The sequence below is a fragment of the Prinia subflava genome, chromosome 13 (genome assembly GCF_021018805.1).
Source record: "Prinia subflava isolate CZ2003 ecotype Zambia chromosome 13, Cam_Psub_1.2, whole genome shotgun sequence".
Classification (NCBI taxonomy): Eukaryota; Metazoa; Chordata; class Aves; order Passeriformes; family Cisticolidae; genus Prinia; species Prinia subflava.
In genome coordinates this window covers 8,650,400-8,677,699 of record NC_086259.1, presented here as the reverse complement: position 1 = coordinate 8,677,699, position 27,300 = coordinate 8,650,400, and the positions used below count along the sequence as shown (strand labels likewise).

Here is a 27,300-nt window from a genome sequence, read left to right as displayed (position 1 = left end):
CTGTGTCCAGGGGCTCACTTCACCACCAACGGGGCACTGAGGAAAGGCTTGAGCAATTTTAGGTCTGTACCCAGCCATATCTCCAGCTCCTATTTGAAAAAATGGGCTTCACCTACTTTCTGGGGCTATAAGAGAGCTTACTTAAGTAGAAATGGAATCTTTCTTCCAACCAGCCCCATGTGTTTGCAACAGTGCAGTATTTCAGTGTCTGCGGGCTCCAGTGTCCATTCAGGCAGTGAGAGAAAGGCAATTCCATGGTATCTTGAGGAAGCTGCAGAAAATGTTTCTCTTTGAGAGTATGTGGATGGCAGGACAGATGGGACCTGAAATGTGGCTCTATCTCAAGGCAGTGCTTTCACTTGATGTAGCTTTTGCTGTATTTCAGGACTTAGTGTGGCTTAGATGGCAAACACCAAGAGCTTCTTATTGAAAACATACCATGAGCACTTTCTAAATTTCACACAAAGCACACACAAAATCATATATAGAATTAATTTTCTGCAAGTATCATCCTTTTTGTCTTTTAAAATAGATTTTTTTATCTTTGCATTTTGCTTTTTCATAGGCTTTTAAGAACCTGTTAGCTATTTTGCCTTTTCATACTTTTATTTCTTAATTTTTTAAAATTTTTTAAATGTCATTCCTTCTTTAAAATCATGAAAATGACCTAGTCAGTTATCCTAGCAGATTTGGCTAGCGTTTCTTAAAAAAATGTTGCTATGGTGCTCAGAGTATTGTTAAATTTTAATTATTAGTAGTTACAAAGCTAATAAATTACAAGACTACCAAAATCTATTCCAGCCATATTGCTGGGTTTCATTCAGACGCAGTCAGATAATTATAACTAACAATAATTAAAAATTAAAAGTGCTGTAGGCACATACCCATCATGTTGAGTCTGCCTGCCTGAACGTTCTTTATGGACTGCAAAACCACAAGTTTTATCTGTGATCTGTTTTCACAGTAGGGAAGAGCTTTTACCTATAAGGTCTCTGGTTTTTAATGTGTGTTTAAATTCAGAGGAGGAGGAGGAATACGTGGCTGTTTGAAAATTTAGGGTTAGGAGCAGGCTCTGATAAGGACCAAAGCTACGAAACACCCTTGCAGACTACGTGGGGCTGGTGCTGGCTGCAGGAGCTGCACTTGGGGTTCTGTGCAGGGGATGCCAGAGGTTTCCTGGGCCTGACATCCACAGAGGTTATGTAAGAGCAAGGGCTGCTCATGCTCATGCACCTCCATGTGCTTTGTCAGCCAGAACCTTCTTCCCTTGCACACGGGCAGGGGGTGTTTGCTGGGACTGTTGGAACAGTAAGAGAATCCAGACCGTGTGGCCTCTCTGCGTGGCCACCTCTGCTGCAACAAAGGATGGTGCAGAAATCTTGAATTGCCCTGTGTGTGGCGTAGTGCCAGTGGGGAGCATTTTCATTTGGATAGATGGTTCTAATCAATATATTGCTGTGTCTTTATCCTGTCTGAGGTCTCCAGTGAGAGGCAGAAAGATCTCTCACCTGAGATGAAGATATGTCTGCCACTGGAGCAGCATGGCCCGTAACAAAAACCCCTCCTTCATTTCTTAAACATTAGGGCTATTCAGTGACTGGCCCTGGCTAACAAAGTGCACACAACTTCACATTAACATGTGCAGAAAAGCCAGCAGCCGTGCAGAGTGGAGGAAAAAAAGAAGGGAGCCAGGTGAAAGGCATCGTTTTAGTCATTAATGCACTTAAGCGCACCCAAGTGTCAACATGTGTGATCAAGTGTAAGGAGGCATGTCGTTCCAATGTGGCAGTGCTGGCACACAGACGGGGCTTCCTCCAGCAGAGATGGCACTTGGATCTGCTGCTCAGGCTGCCCAGCTAAACCCGTCGTTGCCTGTCATCTATGCCCTAGGGCAAGGGTCCAACCAACTTTTGCGCAGGCACCATGCCATCCCAACAGATGGGCAGGAGTGTAAGCCGCCAAGAGACAATGTATATGCATCAATTGTGTTTATTGAAAGCACAATTCCTGGCTGGAAATGTTCAAATGTCTATTTATTTTGAGATAAGATGCCTTTAGTTAATGGGTATGGAAATGCAGCTTAGCTTTGAATTCATTATTTTGTATAGCTTACAAAATGTAATGCAGACATAAAAGTGTAAGGTGTGCTGATTATGGGAAGATCTGTTAAAGGTTGTGACACAGAGTCCCCTCTAAAATTGACTCAATGTGCCAAGGTGCTACTTGCCTCTAAGTACCAGAGACCAAATTTTGTAGGTACTACACTTAACTGTACAAATTTCTGGCTCAATACGTAGTGATATGCAAGGAGCCAGCCTTTTACACTGGCAGGTTTTTCTTTGCACACAGATGTATAAGCTCACCTACCCTTGGTGGTGGAAAACACTTTTACTTTTTGGGGCAATGAGGCTAATGCATTAATCCAGACCAAAGCTAGACTAATTTACACATCTCACTGAAGAGGTTTGTTTTCCATGTGACAAAAAGAGAGGAAAATCATGTAATATGCTTTTATATTTGACCGCATTGCTGCCCATCAGAAAGGGTGAATTATGAAAGCATCCAGAGAGGAGTCTGTATGCACATATTAAAGGGTGTTCCCTTCCCCTACTTGTAAGTTTATTCAATTAAGACTTGTTAGTGTTCTTGAAGGATGTGCTTTGAAGACCCTTCTGAATATACAATTTGATATTCATAAGGATCCAGGCATACTGTATATAAATAAACAAAGCAGGAATGTTGTACTTCCAAATACATTAATGCATCCCCATCCTCTTGGAAGCAGAGCACATGGCCTGTGTTAAACATCCATCCTGACCAAAAGGAGGAAACACAGGAGAAGAAATGAGAAATGGATTTTCTTTCAGAAGGACCAGATTGCACTCTCTGGTCTGGCAATAACAATTACTAATGACATTTAGAGAGAAATTAAGGATGAGAAATGCAAGTTGGCATTTCAGCAGTGCCAGTCAGTAACATTGCATCAGAGCTCACAGGAGAGATGAGAAAAAGTTTAGGGATGGAAAATTAATTTTGTTATGTCAACAATTAACAAATACCTTTTCTTCATTCTTTCCCACACTATCACAAATTACCACTGTGATAGTATTTAGCAGCTTCTCAGGCAAATGAAAATTTCAGGACTTTGAAATCCTTATTTCTGGAGTCAAAAGCACGTGTTTATGTTTTGCTGTGTTTAGTTGAACAATGAATGACACAAAGAGGTTCAGACTGACCAGGGAGGGAGAGCATGAGCTCTTGGATGTGTGTAGTGAGAAAATTCTGTGGATTCTCTCTGCAGATCTCTGTGGTTCTTACAACCATGAATTAATTACTTTACCAGCACATTTCCTGAGGTTGTTTTTTTCCTGTTTTGCAAATGTGGAAAGGCAAGGTTGAATAATATACCCTGTTCCATGCAGGACAATTTTGGAGGAGCCAGACATAAAGCCCTGGAAGCCTCAGACCTTTTATTCTAAAGTCCTTCACGTGTTCACAAGGTGACATGCCTGTCCCCACAGGAGGGTGGTAGGAAGCCCTGTTTCCTGCTGCTCTGTGTGGAGGCTGGAGCACAGGGGCCATAAGCTGTGGGGCTGTGAGCGTGGCCGTGGCACAGCTGGCTGTGCAGAGCAGTGTCCTCAGGGACAGCACAACCGGCTACCCCTGCCTGGCCCTGCCGGCCTGGGCAGCACATGCCTTTGTAAGCAGGGCAGAGTCCTAAAATAGAAACAGAACACTTGTGTAACATGTAGACAAATAATTTTTTTTTTCTTTTGTTTTCTCTCTGAAATGTCTTGTCAGAGATTTTCTTTGCTGGTGGGAAAAGATCTCTGATCCAGCCTTTTGATTTTCTCCTGCTGCAGCAGCTGCCGTGGAGCATAGTTTGGGGTCTGAGCACAGACTAGCTCTGTTGTCTCCTGTAAGTGTCGCTAGCATCCAGAGGAACTGACTGTTTTTCAAAGGAAGAGGGATGCTGCACTGCAAAGGACAGAGTATAAGCATTATTTAAAGAAAACAGTGGAGCTTGATCAGCTTTAAAGAGCTCATCGAGAGTGCTGTACAGCATCCTTTTAAAAGTTTAGTCTCTTCGTTTGCTTGCAAAGACCAAAATGGGGATGCTTGTCAGACATAACAGTATATGCCTGAGTGTTTTCACAAGAAATGTCTAGATCATTAAATATAATAGGTCTCAGCTGCAGTTTTGATCACTGAAGCATGCACACAATTCATCACAGCAAATTAGGTACGTCTTTGTAACTTATCTTTCTGCAATTTGCTGGCACTTCTAGAGAGCTGAAACTTATATTGGATGTGCTGCAGAAGCCATTTCAGATTAAATATTCTGTGTTTATTGTTGGAGAACAAGGATTCCCTAATAACAAAAACATGGAGCAGTGTATGTTTCTGCTCCTGCATCTTGCAGAACCAGCAGTAGTACCAGTAGAGATCCCCAGCCACATTCATTATTTATATATTTCAGTGAATTTCTTGTCTGCAGTAAAAGAGATATAAGCTTCAACATCAGTCTGTGCCAAATTCTATGCTACAGCCCATTCAGAAACCTGAGGCAGCCGTGGTTCTCAATCATTACACAGCCCATTTATCTGATTGGAGTTTTGTCCTCTCTGCCTTGCTGAAATGCTGCGTGTTCTTTAAAAGCTGAGTTTGACCTTTGGAAAGAAAAGGCATTTGCTATTTTAATTTTAGGGTTTTTTACAGAGAACCTGAACCTACTTAAATGGAAATGGGCATTGAAAAGCAGCAGAGTTATTGAAAAGCATTTACTTTATTACTAGAAGAGAACAGACGCTAGTGGACTCAAAAATTACGTTTCAGTGGACTCATCAGTTTCAGTCACTAGTTAGTCTGTGAACAGATGGATGTATTTGTAACAGTTAACATGAATTTATACCCTGGAATTTTACATTTGTCCTAAGAGCGCTGCAATCTTAGTTGCTGCCTTGAAGGATTTGGAGATGCATTTTATTTTACTGAAAAAAGATGCATTTGTTTCTAATTGCAGAGATTTCTTACATCATAGAAAGCGCCTCAGCTTTCAGAAATGTGAATGATGTAGAGCTTCTGTGTAAGGAAAATGTTGTAAAAGAATCCCCAGTACAGCTGCTGCAGAAAAAATAAACATCTCAGCCCAAACCTAGATAAACCCCTGTGGACTGAGAAAATAATTTTCAATAACCAGATATTTTTAACTCTGTGTATGAAGGCAGTAATCACAGTCACCTGTATTTGCATCTAGGGTCTGCCACAGTCTAATTGCTTGTCTCTTTCCCTCCCCACCCCCCTAAATTTTAAGGCTACTGGTTAACTGAGCAATGCATTAAGCACTCCATCTCCAAAACAGAAAGAAATACTGCCCTAGCCTCTACCATGTGGCATCTTTAGGTTTCAGGGATTTCGTTTAAATCTGAAATTTATGTCCAGGAGAAATAAATTATTAGATTGTAAAAGCAGCTGGGGAGGGAGTAAATATAGTCTCTTTTGTCCTCTATATCATTTCCCCAGGAAGATAATAAATGTGTGGCAAGCGTCTTGTGTTTCCTCGGTCATACAAATGTTGTGTGTGTGCTGTATTTCAGATGTGAAGCCTAGACTCCAGACAGGAAATCCTGGAGTGATACTGTGCTGCTGTTGTTGCCTACTGCTGTGGTGCTGGTGGAGGCCTCATCACTTTTACTGCTAGAAGGAATTTGAAAAATAATTTCATGAAGAAATTTCAAAGGCCTTGTGTGTACCCCTGATTTCCTGAGTAAGAGATGTAGGGTGTAATAGTAGGATTTATCTCCTCAGCCAGTGAAAAGCAGCAGCACTGGCTGCCGGAGAGAGCTGAGGATAGGGGTCCTGCCCTGTGACCCCATTCCAAGGGCCAGTTTTCCCAGGAGGATTTTAAAGACCCTAAGAGGGACTCCTGTTAATTCCTCCCTGCCTTACCTGTTCTCATTCTTCTGTGGGGTCAGATACATGGAGCAAGCATGAGTGGCCGGGAAAAATATTGGGTCTGAGAACAGCAAAAGGATAAGGAATTGATAGAAAGTCAGTGCTCTACTTGCTTTTCTGCACCTGTGTATAGGGCTGTCACTGCCTGCACTTCCATGCTCTTGTCAGGAATGCTGTCAGGATTCTCAGTCCAGCCCGTCTCAGGGATCTGAAAACAAGCCTGGAACAGCCTTGCTGTTTGCTTCTCCTGTTGTTCCTTCCAGAGAAGTACATTCAGTCATACACTATTGTTTGCCTAATTATACCCTGCTTTAACATTGTGTTTTGAGAGTAGTTTTATACCTCCCTTTGACCAGAGGAGAAAGGAAAGACAATTCAGAATACAGCTTCTTTTCATGTTGTGCCTGTTCTGCTTATGAAAAATGAGAAGAGGATGAGAGTTTGGTGCAGGGCTGGGTGCTCATGGGCAGTGACCCAACCTGGGCTGTAACTACCAGTGGACGGATTGCTAATGTTCCCTTCATGTTTCATATTAATGGAATAACTTATGAGATATTAAACTGCCTGTCCTCAGTGAGGTGATGGGGCTTTGTTGGAAAAATCTAGATGATGGAGTGAGATGGTACGTGCTGATGGGATCAGTGTAGAGACAGCTCGTGGCTCTGTGCAAGGTCAGCTTGGGTTCAGCAAGGCTCTGTCACCCCAGCTCTGCATGAGCCAGACCAGATTTGGCAGCAGCAGTCCTGGGCTTATCACTCAGCTGTGCTTGAGCTGATGCACTGTGGAGTGCGTTGTGTGTCTTCTGTGGCACGTCCTGGGCAGGCAGTAGGGACACCCAGAGGTCACCTCCGTGCAGAGCCTGTCCCCAGAACCCCATTGCCTCGGCTTTGCACTGAGCAGGAATAGCCAAAGCAGTGCCCTGGGGGAGAGCTCCTGCCTGACCACCCAGCCTCCTCATTTGTTTCTGCTGCGCAGTTAAACCTGAATAAATTGCCATGGGCATTGAGGTTTGGCTGTGTATGGCATATCTGTCATCAATGTGTTACATTATTGTGTCTCCAAAAGGAGGAGTGAGGTTGTTTAGAACATATTTACTTCTGAAAAATGTGTCCTCCTTTGGGGCCAGCGCATGCTCCTAGTCTTTGCATGAAATTGGGATTATTTAAGACATGGCATCTTGCTGTTTAAAAGGCAGATTTTCCTGAGACCAGTGACACTGTTGTAATGGCGTTGCAATGGCTGGAAAATCCCATTTAACCCAATTGTTTCGCACATATGCCACAGCAATGTTGCCTTGCTGTTTTGTCTTATAATGTCTTGGAGGAAATGGCTCATATTGGTGATATTTTGGCCCCTCTTTTACTTACAAGAACAAATTCAGCATGGCTTTTTCACACTCCTAGCTCCTCCAGGGTTAATTCCTTGTGGCAGCGGGCAGTGGGCTGAGCACAATCCTGTCTGCAGATTTCTGCTCTGCTGGTGGCATCTACACTAACGGGGCAGCATGTAAAGCACTTCTGTAACTATGGCCTTGCTATTTTATAGCAGAGCTACTTGCATTGGAGGATTTTTATTCCCCTTTTGAAATTAGAAACCAGCAATAACAACCATTATGTCCAAGGCAACAGGTCACTGACTGGCCGTTTTGTCAGCCCGAGCAGTGTGTGGGTGCCACGTGACAGGAATATTTATCTGCCTCTGAGAAAAGTGTATCCGTAACACAAGGCAATGCAGTTTGTCAGATCAGTATTCCATTAGAGGGAACTTCACTTTAGCTGCTGCTTCTCAAAGGTAGGGCTGGTTGGAGGGCTGTGCTCCTGCTGCAGGCAGGTCCTGCTTCTGTCAAGTCTGGCTGTCTACATTTGCTTATTTGGCCCAAGGAACTTGGTTCAGCTGCCTTTCCCATCATTCAGTGGAGGATGTTGCCTATGTTATGAATGTGAGACCTGCCCCTGTTAATGTTTGCATTAAAATTCACAGTTAAGACAGAAAATGTTTCATACTTGTCCTTAATACCAGGAATACTTAGCTGGTGCAGGGGAAAAGCAACAAAAAGTAATCAGATGGTGCTCAGTGACCCTTGCCATACCAGAGAACAGCAGAGCAAGTGTTACGTTCAACTCTCAGTTTCCTGGCTTTTGTTGATTTATATTCCCATGGAAACAGTCACTCAGTGAAGCTTTGCCCTATGCATTTTAACTTTTAAAGGTGCTGTTAAAGTGTTTTCCGTTTTCTCTAAGTGTTTTTTGAAAAGACACCGTCCTGGTCCTCTAATGAAGACCCAATCAGGAATTCATTTGGTGTTTAGAGGAGCCACAAAGTGTTCCATAATGATGACTCCAGTCTTCACAGAAATGAACAATTAACTGGCTTTGTGATATGATTTACCTTAGATCAAGGAGGGATTAACAAGATAAGATTTGGATTGGTTTCTAAAAAATGAACAACTCATGCTTTTGAGAGGAAAACCTTTTCCAGTTTCCTGGAAAATGGTTTACCTCTTGAAAATTATTTTGAAATGTTGCTTCCCTGAGTAGGACCTGTAAGTAAATTGGAAACAGGTCAGCACTGGGGTGTGCATTGAGGTTTTTGGTGCAGCACAGGCAAAGGTGTGTCCCTATGGGCAGGAGATGCTTTCTGTGATTACTGTGCCTGAGGTTTGAGAACAGACTGGAAATGGATGTGTGCATTCTCGAGGACAGCTTTGGAGGGTCACTTCCGAGCTGGCACAGGGCACGGGGCATTTGTGCTGCTGCATGCCAGGTTTGTGACACGTCATGGAGGCGCAGGGGTGGCTGTGACCCCAAGGGTCTGTGGGACCGGCTTCCCAGAAAAACATGGGCTGGGCAAGCCCAGGTTAAAGCAGCACTGCTGTTGGCAGAGCACTGTGCTGGGATCCTGCAAACCATTTTCTGATCTTGGGATCAGAAATGGCTCTGGAATCCACTCAGAGAGTAACAGTGGGGCTGAGGAAGGAGTGAAGGTATTCTAAAAATATTATGGTTTCATAGACTTCTGACAACAGTAATTAGATCTGTCCCTCTCACTTATGTTTAGGAAGTGTAAGGTTCTTCCCTCAGCTTATTTTTTGATCTTGTGCATGGCATACTGGAGACTACAAGTTACAAGGATGCTGATAAATTTGCATTTCTGAGTGAAATTCTCAGGAGCGTGTGGTCCCTCAGGACAGGTATTATTAGCTCCCTGGTTTCATTGGGTGCCTCAGTGAATCACGGTGTGTTTACAGCTAGTTTCTCCAACAGAAGACTCTGGTTATCTCTTAATAATGTATTCCTCTGTGTTTTTTATTTCCAAAGTGCTGTGGTAAGGAGATTTTCCCAAAGGCTTCAGTTTGCTTTTGTGCCTTCAGCATTTTACCCCGTGATTTTGGAAGAAGTGTATAGCCTTTTCGGTGAGGAATTTAATAGAATACAAGAAGCTATGCCAGGCTTAGGCTGTGCTTGGAGTTCACTTGTAATAGGCTCAGCTCGGTTTATTCTCAGTTTTAAAGAAGAATAGAGATGGCAGATCTAGAAGACTGATGGTACAAAATTATTAATCTCAAGTGGAAAGGGTAAGGCATGTTAGGTGAGTTTTCAAGGTCTGATTTGGACTAAACAACCTGAATTAGAAGAGAAATTAAATTCGTAAATCATTTTATAATTCCTAGCTGGTATGAAAAGAAGGTTCTGGGAGAAATGACACCAAAAAAGGCATTTGTATAGAAAGGTAATTTTTAAAGCAGAACAACACGGTGACACCTATGAAAATGCAGGAATCGATGGAGATGGGCAGGAGCAGTGCCGTGCGGAGCGGAGGCAGCGCGGCGCCGGCCCCGGTGCAGAACAAAGGGCGGCGGGCGGGGCGCGGGGCTCTGCGGGCCCTGCGCTCACTCCCGGAGTGCGGAGAGAGGAACTGCCCGCCGAAAGGGCTACTAAGGAAACGCAGTCAGCATCCAGGCAGTCACGTGTGGAACGGCTTCCCCCATGTAAATGTTACAAATTCTGAACCTTCCCTTTGAGGGAAGTGCCAGGTCCTGGTCACTGGGCAGCTTTCTGGGAGTGAGCAGCTCTGAGGGAGGCTGCTCATCCTCCCCAGTGGGTACAGAAACCCCAGGGGCAGCTCAGTCCTGGCACAGGTGAGTGTTTCTGTGTGCCAGTACCAGGGAAAGGTGCATTTACCCCGGGAGTAATCGCGTGCAAGAATCAGAGTAGCTCAGAAGCAGCTATTTCCATTGGAAACAGGCAACTTCGCTTTCCAGCCGACACCAAACCTCCAGGCATATTTTCTTAGACACTCAAAATGATTTTTTTTCCTGGTTCAATAACTTGTAAAGGACAGCTTTCTACCTGCATTTGTTGAAGTGCCATCTCTAAGTGTGCTGACACAGGGACTGACTGACGTATGGCAAGTTATCAGATGCTCAGAGATGAAGGCAGCTGTAACACAGGCAGCGTTCCTTTCACAAAGGATGTGCCACCTTTCGTTTGCCTCTACCTCCATTTCAAGGGACTCTTCAAATAAAGAAGGGACATGTGAACCTGTCTTGCCTGACAATTTTTTTTTTTTTTATTGCATACCATGATAACTTGGAGTTCACTTGTTACAAGCATTTTATGTAGTGGGTGAAATACCAAGGGAAAGGAAAGGAGTAATACTGTGCTGCCTGAAAAACTATGATCTAAACATATAAATGTCACTGGGTAAGTTACCTGAAACAACTGGAAGGGCAATTAACACCTGGTTTTATGGGAAACATTGGTTACCACTATCAGTTTTAATGAAGTGTATTAACTAAATTGTGTTCTGAGTATTCATTCAGCCCTGTTTATGGCACACTCTTGAGTACATTTACTGTTTGTCAGAAGTGCAAACTAGTGAACATATGAGGCTTTAAGACAGGCCATCTGTTAGTCTTAGACCCTTGGATAATTGTCAAACAGTTCTAAAAATAAGCACATAAAAACTGCAAGGGGGTGCAAAGGTGATTTTTCTTTAGAGTCTGATAGCAAAGGGAAAGTAGCAACCAGAAATTAAAATTAAAAATAAATAGTTTTATCCTTAAAGTAAAGCAAGCTTGCTCTCCTTTCTTTCTTTTTCACTTTCCTTTCCCACTCTCCTCTTTCAGTGTGCCCTTTTTTTTTAATTTAGTTTTTTTTTGCTTGCTCTTCTGGGTCATGGCATCCCTTGAATGCCTCTCCAGTTTAGGATTAGAGCAGAACCAATTTAAGGCTCACAGCTTTCCGTAGAGAGCATAATCTCCAATGACTAAAGCAAGGGTCGTCTTGTGTCCTCTGCCTAAAGTAATCCCTTTATAAAGTCAAGGCATAAAGATTTTTATCTTTATGGATTGCTGTTAAAGGGAAGTAGTACCTGTGCACATACATGTATGTGCTTATGGGTATGTAATGAGTAGTAACAGCTGAGAGATTTATTTTTGGACCAGTTTGAATTCAAAAGATGCAAAACATTGAAAAAAGATTGCTGCAGATGGTATTTCGTAAATATTTAGACACTCTAGCTTCTGTTTGTAGCAATTTGGAGGTTTTGTTTTGTCTTTTTTTATATATATGTTCAAATGTGAGACAAACCTTTGCTTCAAGTCAGTGCCTAAATCTGAGGTTTAGTTTTGGTCTGGCAAGCTGTGCACACTGGCAGTCAGTGGAGGCATCACTTCTGTTCCCCAGCCCTGCTCTGTAAAGGGAAAAGGAGAGAGAATGGGGACGAGGGGATACAGTCCCAGTGGTCTCCAGTCATGACCCCGATCTGTGGGCTTGGAAACAGTGCCTGGAGGGGTGATAGAAACCTGAACAGGGTGGGGAGGGGCAGAGAGAAACTACCTGAGCTCTTACCTGGGTCTGGAGGACCCCCACACCCTGAGAAAAAATATTGGGATTAACTGGTCACCCAATGGCTAATTACCAGGTAATTTTCATGTTGGCTGATTGTCACATGAATCTATTATCTCCATAATTCTTATTGAAATTATTTGAGGAATGGTTTCTGTTCATTTCCATGGCATTTGGAAGAGCAGAGAGAGGCTTTGTAGCCTTTTGCCACAGTCCCAGTCTGTGTAACACTGCAGAAGGCTTAAGAATTTCACCTGAGGGTGGTGGGCATCACCAGCCTTGTTAGGCCATTTCTTAACCTCTGTATAACATATGGTCTTTTAAGGATATGTGCTCATGCACGTAGACAGTGTATTTGTAAATGGCTGGTGGAAAATGTCTAAATCCATAACAGATGCACAATGGCACTATAGACTGGATGTGTTATGGCCCCAAACCATTATCACACCCCTCACAGTTGCATTTTATTTTTTTCACCTGCTCCTGTGTAGTACACCTGTGACTTGTTGGCAGTGAGTGTCGTTGCAGTGTGGGAGACTCCCAGCTTGACTGCCTGGCTTGGAGCTTCGCTCCATCATGTGCTGCTTTTTGTGTGTGTGTGTTTTTTCTCTCGATCTTTATATAATTTGTAAGAGTTCTTTGAACTGTTGTAAGTTATCATCTTTCAAGCCTGATGCTTTCCTTCTTGACAGAGAGCTCTGAAAATGGAGATTTTCATGCCAGTGTTTTCATAATCATGCATGTTAAAAAGCAGAGAAATATTCATTGTGGATGTCCTGCACAAATGGCTTGATCTGCATCCAGAGGGCAGGCAGGGGGTGTCTCCAGGGAAGATCTGGAGAGCAATCAGTATCTACATGGACAATAATCAACCATTCTTTGAAATCTTTTTATTTCCTGAAAAACCCATCGCCCAGTTCCTTGATCACAGACACTTCCATAAATAGTTCATTTGGGATTGTGCAGCCAGTAGAAAATTGCACTTAAACACTGCAACAGCCCCAAGACTTGGGGTAGTTGCATTTTTCCCTCTGACATAACAAATGGAGTTGCCATCCATTTTGCATGATTATTAAGAAAAAAAGAGATTTTCCAACCTTATCCTATAACTAAGCTGTGGCTTACTTGATCTTGACAGGTGACTTAGTGCTGCTGTAGAGTTTTCCAGCTGCAATAATGTCTCAGAATGATGTATTCAGTGGGGTATCAGCTGTGAGCCGTGCGTAAACCAGGGGGTCTAACAGGAGCTGGAAGAACCATTTTTCCTGTTCAGCTTCCAAATGATGTCGTGCCTCCTGCTGGCCCCAGACGGGCACGTGTATGGATGGCCTTGGAGCTGGTAGGCATGTGCACACACAGGAGTGTTCCTGGAGGGCCTGCATTTTTGTGGCTGCTCTGTTTTCCTCTGGAAACCACCATTCAGACTTGGTTTGATTTTTTTAAATTATAATTTCTGGAGTTGAAAAATCGCACCCGAGCTGTTTTCAGCCAGCCCACCGTCATGCTGGAAGGGTGGGTGAAGTTTCCTTAGGCTGCCTAGGTAGCAGCACTCCTGTAGTATCATGTTTCAAAATACTTGCTTCCTTTCAGTCTTTATGATTTCCTTCTGCTGCCTGGAACAGCCCAGTGGCTCCGTTGGGGTCAAAACTGTTCCTACTAAGGCACAGGGCATTCTTAATACTTGATTTTCAATTGCTCCAAAAGTCTGGTCAGCCAGGGGAATTTTCTGTGTCTGGGCACACAAAAAAGTGCCTAATATTTGAAAAACCATGGGTCAAATATAGAAAACAGACGTGTGAGAGAAGAGACATAAGCCCTGAAAGCCTCAGATGCTTTCTGACATCTGCAGAGCACAATTCCAATGAGCTCCAGATGCACAGGGCACAGGGAGCAGAAGCAAGAAGATAAGAAATGACAATTGCTAGTAATAGGAGACAAGTTGCCAGACTACTTTGTGAAAGGCATGTTTTGAAATATGAAATTTTAGTATGTGAGAAACCTATGTGGATGGCAGAGGATATAGAAAGGTTCTCATGGGACTTTCAAACACACACAGTGGTGGTTGTGCAGCCTTCATCTGGTGCTCATTGGCACCTGGGAGTGCAGGACTTGGCATTTATGCCCATGGCTTGAGCAGGATCTGCTCAGAAAGGCAGGGGAAGGATGCAGAGCACACAGGCTCTGGTGTCCATAGGCATTACAGACCTGTTTGTGAGGCCCTGTGTAAAACAAGGCTCTGTCTATTAACTGCATGGTCCAGGCACTAGCCAGCCTATTGATTATCAGTAATGCTTGCACAGGGAATAAATGGTACATTCCCAAGATACCAAGACAAGATCAAGATTTGCATATGAAAATATAATTTTTTTAACTCCTAGCCCTGTGGCACAGCTGGTTTCTCACCTCCTGCCTGACCCAGCTCTAAATGGCTGCAGTATTTGAGTACAATCTGTTTGTTCCTTTGACAAACTCTGATCCCAAACCCAGTGTATTCCTCGTAGTGGGAATGTTCAGAACATGTTATTAGCTGATGTTTGAGGAGGGAGGGCTCACAATAAAAGCTTCATTATCAGATTTAGAGCCACATACCATTCCTTTATTGACCTGTCTGGTGTAATCAATGCAGCAGCCACACAAGTTGGAAATCACGTTCCCTGACTGTAGGCTGTGCGTCATGCATCCAGTGCTGATTGTGCATTATCTTTTAAATGACACTGCCTTACTAGTATGGATTTGTCTACCAGGAATAGCCCTTCTTTCAATTTGAAGATGGTAAACCTTTTGGGTTTTTTATTGATATTCAGGATGACCTAAAAATTAAACTGTAATGAAGTGCACAAGAAATGCCCATTGTTAAAATGGTTAGGAGTGTGTGAGCACAGAGGAGCCTGTGTATTCTTTCACATTTTCGTGCTTCCCCAGCTAGGTTTGGTGGGCAAGCTTCTTGTCAGTGCTGCTATTGTGTGTGCCGGGCCCCATCCATCCTCATCCATAAAGTCATTGTTAGACTTGAGAATAACATCCAGCACTGCAAAGGGCATTCCTTCTTAAAGCCAGGAAATTTTCCATGTATATCAAAGGAAAAAAACATTGGATTTTGTGTTTGTTGATGTTAAACTGTCTAAAAGCAAAGCAGTCCCAGCTGTCAATTCACGAATATCTCATTTGTGGTTCTGCACATTCAGTGTCACAGGCAGGGCTGTGCTGGGAGGGCCGGTGCTACGCTAAAGCAGTGACTTTACGGTTTTCCCAGCGGGTATTTGACTCCCGAGGGCTCCATCCGCGGCGCTGCCCCGCTGCCGTCGGGCGGCTCCCGGTGCCCGGCGCGGCTCCCCGCGCGGCGCAGCGCCGGGCCGGCCCCGGCGGGGGCTGCGGCCGCGCTCCGGGGGCTCACCGTGCTCCGGGGAGCTCACTGTGCTGCGGGAGCTCATCCCACTCCGGGAGCTCACGGTGCTCCGGGGGCTGCGGCCGCTCTCCGGGAGCTCGTCCCGCTCCGGGGAGCTCACCGTGCTCCGGGAGCTCATCCCGCTCCGGGGAGCTCACCGTGCTCCGGGGGCTCACCGCTCTCCGGGAGCTCAGCCCGCTCCGGGAGCTCACCGTGCTCCGGAGAGCTCACTGTGCTGCGGGAGCTCATCCCACTCCGGGAGCTCACGGTGCTCCGGGGGCTGCGGCCGCTCTCCGGGAGCTCGTCCCGCTCCGGGAGCTCATCCCGCTCCAGGGGCTCACCGCTCTCCGGGAGCTCGTCCCGCTCCGGGAGCTCATCCCGCTCCAGGGGCTCACCGCTCTCCGGGAGCTCATCCCGCTCCAGGGGCTCACCGCTCTCCGGGAGCTCATCCCGCTCCAGGGGCTCACCGCTCTCCGGGAGCTCATCCCGCTCCAGGGGCTCACCGCTCTCCGGGAGCTCAGCCCGCTCCGGGCGCTCACCGCGCTCCTGACACCTGGTGGCCGCGGGTCGGGAGTGCACGGCCACAGGCGCTCCTGCTGCAAACCGGGTCACCGCCGCCCGCCCGCACCGCCCGCCGCCCATCAGCGCTTTCCACGGGCGATTTCCAGCAGGGAGATGTCATCTTTGGATAACCTGCGGGATTGCTCTTTTATCCTGATCACGATGTAGCTGTGGATAGTGTAGAAGGGCCAGATGATTTATGAAAAGTTAAAATATCTTGCTTTATTTTAAAGCTTCATCACTGTAAATAAATAATTAGATTCAAAATTCATTTTGTGTTTAAAAACTTATTCTTCAAGCTGGCGGACTTGCCCGGCTCTGTTATTAGGCAGATGGAGACTAGGGAAATTGCCTAGGCTTGAAATAGCACAAATGAATTTTTATATTTGGGGATGCTGGGGACTCAGCTCAAGAAAACCTCACCATGAAGCACTTCTCTAGTTGCCCAAATAATTGAATAATCATACAAATAAAGCTAAGCTTATGTGTAGGACTGGGGTTTTAGTCAGAACACAAAATGTAGGTGAATTGGAACTGCTCTAAAAATACGCTTCCGAGGTTGGCTCCACGATTTATTGGCTCTTATACAAAATGGCAAGACAGGTCAGCATCCTCTGATGTGAGATACTGTGATGACATTGAGGCTATTACAAATCTACCAAAAGGAAAAAAAGGAACAAAGAGGCTCTAAACTGCTGAAAGAAATGTGTAGAGAAAAGTATATTCTTTAAAGAGATTTAACTTCTGGGTTACATGTCCAGCCTTTTTTCTGCTGGGAATATTACCCTTGTGCCTGAGCTGGCAGTTCAGCTGTTATTGCCGAAGTATTTCTTGGACTGAGAAGTGTGTGTCACAATCTGGTGTCTCTTGCTGCCAGTACTTGCACCCGGTACGAGTGAGAATAAAAGAGTAAAATATGGCAAGGGTTCCCTCACAATTCAGAGTCTTATTTTTTTTTTAATTGTTACAGTGAAGGGAATCCCTAAAGGCAGGGGTTTTTGCCCATGAAGTTATCATTTTCTTGATATGTATTGAAAGGAGAAAAAAAAGAGGAAACCGCCATGACTATACTTGGCTTGTAGCATTTTTTTTCTAAGTTCATGCCAGCATTAACAGATCTGTCAGAACAAAGCAAGTATGTCATATTGGCAGCTGTTACTTATGAGTACTTTTTCTTTATTGCATTTTGTTTTGTAATAATTGAGAAGCTTTTATGTTGAGCTCTGCATAAATGGTACTGAGTGGGAGGGTATGGGCATGCTTTCTATTATTCTGCCCCTCATGCATGTCTCCTTTTTTCATCTTTCCAGAACCACACATTGAGCCAGCACGCACAGTGAGCCACTGGCACTACAGGACACCTCTCTGCAGAAGACTTGACGGTGGCACAGTGGGGAGGACCATTTGAACATTACATCCAATCAAAGTGTCATTTGCAACCCAGATGTAAAACTCTAATGATTTGGCCATGAGGCGCTGCTATTATAAGCAGCTGGAAATGAATATTAATGGAAGAGATTAAAAGTATTCCATGCTCAGTATTTTTTATTGTCCTGCTTCAGCTAGTGTACTTTAGAGCTTCTGCTTCTGACTGAATTTATAGTGTTAGATAAATCTGCTTTGATGCTGTTGCCCTTTGTTGCTTCTTGTATTATATTGATAGTTAAAGATTAGGTGTGATTTTTTTCTTTTTTGTTAACTGCTTTTTAATTGCAATTTTAGGTAACTGTGCATTGTGATGTGATTGCTTGGCTATTGTCTGAATATTTCTTTTTAATTTTTTAATTAAAGACTAATGCTTTGATTGGATTTGCCAGTTCACCGGACAGTGATTAAAACTATGTAATGAATATAATCGGTTTCAGTGCAACTGGATGGTCTGCTTTATAAATGTGACTTAATCTGATTGCAATAACTAGTACAGTTCAATAAAGGGAATACATGAGCTTAGCGTCAGAGCTTGTCTGTCTGTCAGTGCCCCCTGCATTGCTGCTGCTGCTGGGGTGGCTGAATCTCAGTGATCACTCACCTGATGGCACAGAGCACTCTGCAGCCCAGGAGGAGGGAAAGCAAAAGCCACGGTTCTGTGTCAGGCACTTTGTTTGCTTCTGGATGTACCTCCCTGGCTCCACAGTAGGCTGAGGTGAGGTAAGAATATGTACTATGAAAAGGTATTGCTAGCTTATAATACTTGTTAATATTTTAATTTTTCAGCAAGATTGGAGAGACCAAACCTATAGCTGCCTTGACCATATCTCTATGCTTCTTTGTTTCCATACAAAAAAATCCAAAAGTTTCTTCTTTGTATACAAATGCACAGTTATTGGATGAGGCCTCCAGGTAGGAGCCTGCATATTTTAACCCCGTGGACCTCCAGACCCCCAGGTGTTGTAGCTCTGTGTTTGTGCTATACTTCTGGCACTGGACACTGCCATCAGGCAGCCTAACAGAGCCAATTGCCAGGCTTTCTTTTACTCTTTTTAAACTTACCTTATGGTAATGAGGTAAGTTATATCTTCAGTCAGAGAAACAGTCATTTTAAGGACCATGGACACCTCTGGAACGTTAGAAAGATGTAGATCTCCTAGTGTCTCCTGCTTGAATGAATCATAATCATCATGAAAGATATCCAGCAGTTGTGACAGCTGAAATGATGTGGGCACCTATTCCCACAAAGTACAAGGCTTTGCAAGCCTGTGGCATGGGAACACGACAATCAGAGCCTTTCAAAGTCGCTGCACTGAACTAGAGCACCACTGGCTGTCACTGGGCCGTGTCTGGGCTTGGAGCACCTAAGTGATATTCTGTAGGAAACGTTTTCACGGACATAGAGTCAATGCCTATGTTCGTTTACATAGTGAGGTTTTTACAAGTGCAAGGGGGGCACAGCTTGTTGATGCTGCAGCCATGCTTTCAACAATTTAGATCCCTGCTGATGTTGATAGTCCTGTTGCACACACATGGTTCCTTCAGGGCAGTAAGAGAAGGCTAGAATCTAAGCACAACTTTGGACACAACTGATGTAGGATCATCTTTACTGCAGGAAGCACCAGAGCAGTCCTAACTTAAGAAAAGATACAACTTCCTCAAAAAAAAGAAAAAAAGAAAGAATGTCCTGTTTGAGACAAATGATAGATGGTTTTTATTCTGCTGAAACAGAATTGTATGGACAGTCAGAGTTTAGGCTCAATATGTGGCTTGTCATAAATTTACGAACCCTAATATAACAAAACTTGGAATGACTTTTCTTAATTCCAAACAGGACAGTTCTGTTTGCATCTAGATTATTCTTAGCTCACTATTTCCACATCAGAATCATGCTAAAATGATCCATTTCTAGAAAACAGTGTTAACTTTCAACCTGATTATTTCTCTCTGAACCACAGAACAGATGTGGCTGAAAAATTAGTTAATGAAATCACCAATTCATTATTCCTGTTCATAATATAAGCAGGTTGAAAGAAAGGTAGCAGGTTCTTACAATAGAGATATTGGAAAAGGAAGCTCTTTGCCTGACACTGGTTTGAAATGATGCTGGCTCACTTCTGGGCAAGCCTTCAGAAATGAAAAAATGTAGGTTTCTGTCTTCAGGAAAAGGTTCTGCATTGTCAGTCCCCAGAGTTGAACTGATGTTTCCATGCAACTCAGAGAGCTGCCTTAGTAGTGCTGTACTGAAGCAATGCCTTTGTCTGAGCATCTCCCTGCTGACTAGTTAAAAGTAGGTGCACAGTCACTGTGCTGAGATGGGGAACTCCCCACAGGGGATCCTGTTTGGAGCTGCATGTATGCCCCATGTCTTCATCCCTTTTGGCCCAAGTCATGTTGGAGAGAGGGGCTGGACTGTGGCCCCAGGGCTGGGAAAAATCTGCTGTGGTCTTCTTCTCTTATAGTATTCGGGTAATATTTGAAACCAATGGACCTATACCACTTCTTAAAAATATTTCTTTCCTAAGACAACGCGTGCAAATGTACAGAATGCTTGCCATGAATCTACTGGGTTATTTTGTGGTATTTTTGAGATAACCAGGCCCATTTGAACAGTCATCATTACACGGCAAGGGATGATGCTGTCTTGATAACTGCTTTCTTAGGGGCCAAAGACATCCAGTTTGGGGTGTGGGGGGTGAAAGCTACTGCAAGGAAGCAGAGGGAGAGCCTGCCCACTCTTCTGTTCCTGCCATGGAGCTGCATCTGTGACACTCTGGACACCTGCAGCTCACAGAGGTGATCCTTAGCCTATGCCAGGGTGCAGGACTGGTGTCTGACCCTGTTTTCCAAGGCCTGAACCTCCCCAGACTGGGCTGTGCCAGGCAGGGCTCTGGGGGCAGAGCTCTGCAGCACAATGTGGGGCCTTTGTCTGGTGCTTCCTGTGCCGCTGGTCCCACTGGGGAGCAGGAGCAGAGCAGCCCTGCACTGGTACAAAACAGCTTTGCTGCCATAGCTGCAATCACACCAGGGAGTGCTTTGCCAGGGTAGTATATAGTTCCTGTATCCGTTAAAAGCTCCTAGGGAAAACACAGCCTAACTGCAGGTGGAGGAAAGTTAATATCACAGCTTCTGGTACATGTCTGAGGTTTCACCCCCTTTTTCTTAGTGGCCAAGAAGTGCTGCTGAAGGCATCTGGAAAACAGTCAGAAATGTTGGCTCCAAAGGCAGCTATATTTCAACAGCTATGAAGCATTGAAAACAGGCTGGAGAGCCTTTCCATAATCCCTGTGATGTTTCCCTGCCTGTCTGTGTAACTTGCAGCTCCTTTGTGGTGGTGGTACAGACAGGGGCTGGCACAGGCTGTTCAAGGTGTGGGCGACATGGATCACTCACAGGTAAGTGCTAACCAGAATTGCTGAAATTCTGGCTGAGGATGGGCTTTAGACAAGATGTCACTTTATGATCCAAGTGGCATTAGGACCAATAGGACTGTGGAGATCATGAATAATTCTAAATCTGTAATGAAATGTCACACAGACAGTTTAATATCTTCAGATTTACAAAAATACTGAAATCTAAATTCATATAAACAGTAGATTAACAAAGGACTTGTATTTGTAGCCAGCCCCTATGCACTGAACAATCTTTGCATTAAGTTTCATTACATACCCACACATCCAAAATAAGTAGTCAAGAAGTAGCAACCTATTGTCTATATAGGCAGCTTTACACATTTGTATTCTATTCAATGCTTGTGTATGTTATTGTCTGATCCATCACTTTCAGCAACATATCACCATATTTGATCAGGTGCCTTAAAATTTTGGAAAAAGCAAGTGTTTAGCCAATTGCCTCCCAGAAGAAAGGCAGACAAAAGAAGTTTGAGCACCATTTGAGGGAATGAGCAGCTGGTCACTTTGGGTGGATTGGGTAAGATTACCCTACTGAGCAGGGAAAAGTCAGGGAGCTGAGGGGCACAGCCCTCCACAACCTTACTGCCCTCCCAGACGAGTTAATGAAAATTCCACCCTGTAAATCTGCACATCACATGTCCTAAGTGTACAAGCTATTTTATCCTACCAATGTCTAAGAGTAGACTGGCGTTTGGTGTGTTTATCTGGGTTTTAATGTGCAACTCACTCTCTGGTATGAGCAGAGAAGACTCTTCCCCCAGTCTGCATAAGCGGTCTCTGTGTTTTGGCCCACACCCTAAAGCAGGGAGGTTTCTGCAATCCTTCCTAAAGCAGGGAGGTTTCTGCAATCCGCTCTCCTCCAGAAGCATCCCCTAGGTTTGACAGAGGTGCAGAGGGCCGGGGTGCCGTGTCCCTGTGGAATGTTGTCAGGATCAGCCAGGGCCAGAACAGAGCCTGCAAGTGCTGTCCTGGCTGAGCGCATGTGAGCCCAACACGTATGGCCACAGAAACCCAGATGGGAGCTGCCGCAGCCACGGGGCTGTGGAGCCGATGGGAGCGTGGTGTGCTCTTCATTGCTTTGTCTTTTTTTCTTTTCTCCTCATTTTTGCCCCCTGTGAAATGCTTTGTTCTTAGTTTTATCTGTTTTTATTACATTGCTGTTGTCCTAACAACTGTAAGGTCTCACTACTGCAAATGGAAGGATATGCTTTTTGATCTGTGTATTTGTGAATTATTATTACTTTCCTGACAAAAAAGGCACACCAAGGAGCATCTTGGCAGATTAGGTGGCAGAGGGAGACAGGAGGTGTCCAAATGAGAAACACCGAGCACCCCAAGAGAGAGACGAGACATTGACTGATCACCACTCAGGCTGCTCCAGAGCGCGGTGTGCGCTGCCCCGAGAACCCTCACGGTTTAACCATCAGAGATCGCCCTTTTCTGCCCAAAAAAGCGACGCGTGCCCCTCTGGGTGCCAGGCGGAGGAGGCCGGGGCCGGGGCCAGCCTTGTGCTGCCCTCGCCGGGCCCCGCTCCGCCGGCCGTGCCCGTGCCCGTGCCCGCGGCGCTGCCCGCTGCTCGCCGCGGCTGTCCCCTGCCTTCTGTGTCCTTCTGCCACCGCGGCCATCTGTGTCCCCGCGGCGGGGGCCGCTCCCGCACGGCCCCATTGTCACCGCGCTGCGCGCCCGGCCCGCCTCGGCCTCCCCTCACGGCGGGGACGCGGCTGCGCCGCCGAGGCGCTTTGTGCCGGCACCTCGGATGGGAAGGGCCGGCTCCTTGGGTTCTGTAAATCGAAATTTCACTGTTTTCTGCTGCGGGTGAGCTCCGTGCTGGACGCGGGCTGAGGCAGAGGCAGACGGGCTCGGGCAGCGCTCGGCTCTGAGGGGTTTTGCCACCCCGTGACATCTGTGGGTGTCACAGCTGCCCTGTGAGAAACCACGCTTCAATCCCGCTTCGAGTGCTTTAGGGACATCAGTGCCCCCGGGTAAGGTGATGCTGTGACAGCGTTTCCACCGTTTTACCCACACTTGGCTCTTATCTGCTTTGTCTGTCTTTATAGCACAGTGCAGGCAGCCTGCTCCGGCAGGCTGGAGAGGCACTGCTGGATATTACTGAACTGGGGAGAATGTACAGACCAGCTCTTCTGGATTTTGCCACTCCTCATGTTCCCAAATACATGTTGGAGTCTAAAGCCCTGTACAGCACTGGTGGTATCCTCAAAAAGAAGGGACTAGAGAGTTAGTGAGTGCATAACTCTGTGTGAGAAATGCTGCTAGATGAGGCCTCACCTCTTGAAAAAACCTTTAGCCTCAAAATCTTTTTGTATCAGCTAAAATCTTACTTTCAACTTAAAAAAAAAAAAAAAAAGAAAAAAGAGAGAGAGAGAGAGAGAGAGAAGAAAGAAAGAAAGAAAAAGAAAATTATCTGTGTCTTCAGTTTTACATGACTGGAAGAGATACCTGTCCCCCTGTGTGATCCTTCCCTGGCAATAAATGAGCGAGCAAAACAAGCCCTCCAAGCTGCATGTGCAGAAGCTATGTCCCTGAGGTGCTGGGCTCTTCCTCACCTAGCCTTTAATTTAAAGGAAAGGGAGAGAGAAAAAACATTTCTTTTTTCCTGGTTGGAAGCAATGCAATAAATAAGTGCATCTTCTTCCAGTTGCAATTTATAGGCACTGTTCCTCAAGAAATTGGCTTCTATGCATGCAAGCTATAAATACAGATGCCATTTGCGAATGATACTGCTTCTTCTGTACATTTTCTGGTTTATTCACAAGGTATGTCAGTGTAAGCCTGGGATGAAGGGAAGGTGAAGGAAGTGTGCAAATGAGCTCAGCTAATTTTTGAAATGGTGCTAAATGGTCAAAAGCTTCCATTAGCCTAGGTAGGAGAAACAATTTGGGTTGCTAATTAGAAAGACAGAGTTTCACCCAAAATAGGACCAGAAACATTTGTCTTCATGAGGGTCTTGTGGCTTAAGAGTTGATCAGCTGTAACATAATTCCCAATAGATATGCAATGTCATTATATGTTACATTACAGTGTATATCCTCAAGTGCTTAAACACTGAAACCTGGAAGATGAAACCTTGATTGAAATCAGAATAATGTCTCATATACAGACAGTGGAAAGAAAAGTGGACAGTCTGAAAGGACACCCGACTGTGTCAGAGCCAGTGGATGCAGTGCATTTAAATAGTTTTGCCTAACCTTCCTAACTGGCCTGATCATGTCTGTGACGATGCCAAGAACAATAGTCTTTAAATAAAATCCCACCTTTCACTTTGGTTTCTGTGCTGAAGCTGAGGGGGTATGTGGGTGCAAGCACAGGGCCAGGAAAGCTCTCTGCTGAGTGGAGCCATGTCATGATTTCCTGGCTGCTGTAGGTTTGTACCACCTGTTCTATTGCTAGATAAACCCAGAGTTTTGGTGACGACCTCTGTCACGTATACGGTTCATCTGATCCCTTGCTAGCTGGGCTATTTTTTTTCCAAATTCCAGATCTCTCTTTTTGCTTTTCCTACATTCCCCCCTCAGCAGTGGCTGCACTGCCCACCAGGTTGTCAGTTTGCCAGTGCTCACAGCAGCTCTGTGGCAGGGCTAAGTCTGATGTGGGAGAATCTGCTCTGTCTGGTGTGGCTTGAGAAGGAGTGTGACAAAGGCCAGAGGCACACGAGGAATGTGAAGTCCTGCACTTGTGAAAGCCTGAGAAGAGACAAGGCTGCTATAACTGCATCCCACTAGGGAAGGGAGGTGGCCTTTGCTGGCAGGTAGATGTGTTTGTCCCAGCAAACAGGAATGCCAATGCCCCTGCCCTTACTGAGGGGTTTAACACTGTAATAATAGAGCATAAGATACCAATTAAGTCCAGAGTCATCCCTGCCCTCCATTCTTCATTTCACAGAGTAATTCCAGTTCTTGTACATCAAATTGTACACCAACCTCATTTCCTTTCTGGAAACTGCCAGAAAAGTGCATCTTCTTTCGTGCTGCACTGCAAATACATGCACAACCATTTCCCTTGACTTCAAGGAGTTAAATGTTCACACCTGTCAGGCACACTAAGATCAGAGCCCTTGGTAATCTGGATAACTTAGGTAATACTGGATAACTTGACTGTGCGTCATTAGCTCAATGATGCACCAAGCTCTGGGAGAGCAAAAAAACTCAGACAAGCTGGCCCCCAAACCCTGAAATATTTTTGTGTGCACAAGAGAAGCCTGGAGGATGAGGGAGGAAAAAAGAGTGAGCATATCTTTAGCTCTTTGTGGTTTGTTTGCCTGTTTTTTGTCCAAATGTTATTGAGAATAGGAACCAAAAATTAGAGAAGAACCACTGAGGAATCCAGAATACCCCCATGGCATGTGAAACCCAACTGGAACAAACAAAGAAGTAGGTGCTGGAAATAGACACATTCAATCTTTGCAGACACACAGTCTTTGCAGAGCTGTAAATTGGGCCTGAAAAACCAACTTTCTCTGCAGAGCTGTGCGTGGTTCCTTTTCTGAGACCTATCAGTTCATGCTATCCAGGCAGAGCTCCCCAGCTCAGCTCTGGGCTACTCTGCCCATAAGGGTGTTGAACAAATATTTTGTATCCAAGAGAGACTCATTAATGTCTTTCAAACCGGATGTAAGTTCCTCATTATTCTTCTGCATAGGTCTAGTAATGGGAGCCTCCTCTAGAGATGCCCTACACAGATGTCTTTAGGAAATGTTGATGGCATGAAGCAGGAATTGTTTTCACTGAAAGATTTATAACCTTATAACCTTTTCAAGCCTAGGCAGCGCAAGTAGACTGAGAACCAGCAGCAAGGGGTTTCTGACTTCTGCACTATTCTCTAATACTGACTAACCCAGAGAAATCATTTTGGTCTAAATTTTTGCTGTTCTGGGTCCTCAGTATGAGGAATGAAATGTCAGGGGGTTTTCAAAGGTACTGAGTGTTTCTGACTGCTATTTGAATTGAAGGTTTAGAGTCCTTATTAAAAAAAAAAACCCAACCCCCCTCCCCTCAAGCCCATGGATCTTAATTTAGGGCTCCCCAAATCAGAAGCCACTTTGAAAGTCATGCAGAAGCACAGAACAGCCGATAGATTTCCATATCCTGCAGGGTTTTGGCATGAATCCCCTTCTTTGGTTCCAGGCAGAAAAATACAAAGAGATGTCTGTGAATAGGACCTCACTGGGTGTCCAACCCTCTGAGTGAAATTTCCTGTGCAGAGGATGGTCTCGGCCTACATTTTCTAGTTATTATATAGAATTTGTTTCCTGCTAAGCTAGAAAAAAATGTATAAAAACATAAAACCTTCAGTGAATTCCCACCTTATAGAGCTACTTCAAGCTGTACAGACAGAATTTGTATTGGAGGAGTTGACATTGAATAGGATAGTTCAAGGGAGACACCAAAGCTCAGCAGAGACATCCTTTAAAAATTATTTGTCTTGTCTGCAATGTTTTGTGAGTTGATCCAAATCAGATTTTTGAGTAATACCATTAAAGTCAACAACCAACACCCAGGATGAATCTAGCTCTTAAAGTGCCATTCAGGCTCCTTGAGAGACACACATCCCAATGACTCCTTTAGCAGTCATTAAACCAATTATCATCCCAGTCTATTTCCAACAATTATCATCATAGACTTTTTGGGTTTAATCAGCTTTTTAATTGACCTGTGAATAAGACAGGAGATACAAAATTCTCCCCTGATACCTCAGGTGTAACTATTATACATTTAGCATTGCTGTTCACATGAAATAATTTACACCATAATACTGACCTGGGGCTGGGACATGAACAACAATGTACTCATAAATTAAGGGTAAAAACAAATTAAAGGCAATAAGGGAGAAGAAGAGGAAGTAGTAATCCATAAATAGAATGGCACCATGCATGGTGACATTGCTTCTGGGACTTCCTTGGCCAGCAAATTTTGGGACTGGAAAAAGGATTTTTTTTCCCTAAAACTGTATGCAAAGCACAGAATAAATTGTGATACAAAATTTTTGACCATCTCAAAAATGCTACAATTATTGAATTGTTTTGCAAAAATGTCTTCAGACAATTGCTTAGGATTTAAAAATAAAAGCAACCATTTAGGCATATGTCCCAACTAACTTTTAATATCCCTTGCCTTAGCACAGCACTGCAAAGTGGCCTGAATGCAGCAATTTGCGGGATTTGGCACTGTGAGCCCCGCAAGCACTTAGCAAAAGCAATTGTGTAGCTCTATTGAAAATCCCGCATATCATGCTGTGGGGAGCCAGCACTTTTTATCTGTCGGCACTGTTGGTGACAAATATTAAAATAAAAAAGTATGACACTATAGGTGCTTCAAAATTCAAACTGCAAGTTTCCTACTGCGGGACTTCTAACCATGTAATAAAGTGCAGGGAAGAAAGCAGAGTTCAGACCCCATGCTGTAATAAAGGCAAGGAAATCTTAAGTGTTCAAATACATAATTCATTCTCTTCTGAGACTTTCTACCAGGTTTCTCCCAGTAAAGATTTTAATTTGTGCCTGGATGATACAATCTTTAATTTCTCTTTTACCTCCAGAGACAGCTGGGAGGGCTGGGGCAGCCGCACCCATCGCGGTGGATGAGAGCAAATGGTCAGGATGGGTCAGAGGCTCCTCTGCAGCTGGGAGGGTGTGACAGCCCCACAGGGCAGGCCGGGCGCAGGAGAAGGAACCCCCAGCTGCCACTTACTGTGC

At 44.6% G+C, this 27,300-nt stretch overlaps 1 protein-coding gene across 4 annotated transcripts in view; it reads left to right on the top strand.

The window, feature by feature from the left end:
* The window catches only part of ZNF423 (zinc finger protein 423), a 276,157-nt gene extending 258,461 nt beyond the window's left edge, over positions 1-17,696 (top strand). For all 4 annotated transcript variants that reach the window (XM_063410791.1, XM_063410790.1, XM_063410792.1 and 1 more), the window contains one exon: positions 17,061-17,696. In XM_063410791.1, the coding sequence (XP_063266861.1) occupies positions 17,061-17,090 (30 nt within the window). In that variant the 3' untranslated portion in view covers positions 17,091-17,696. The remainder of the gene's footprint in view (positions 1-17,060) is intronic.
* Positions 17,697-27,300: the final 9,604 nt, after the last annotated feature.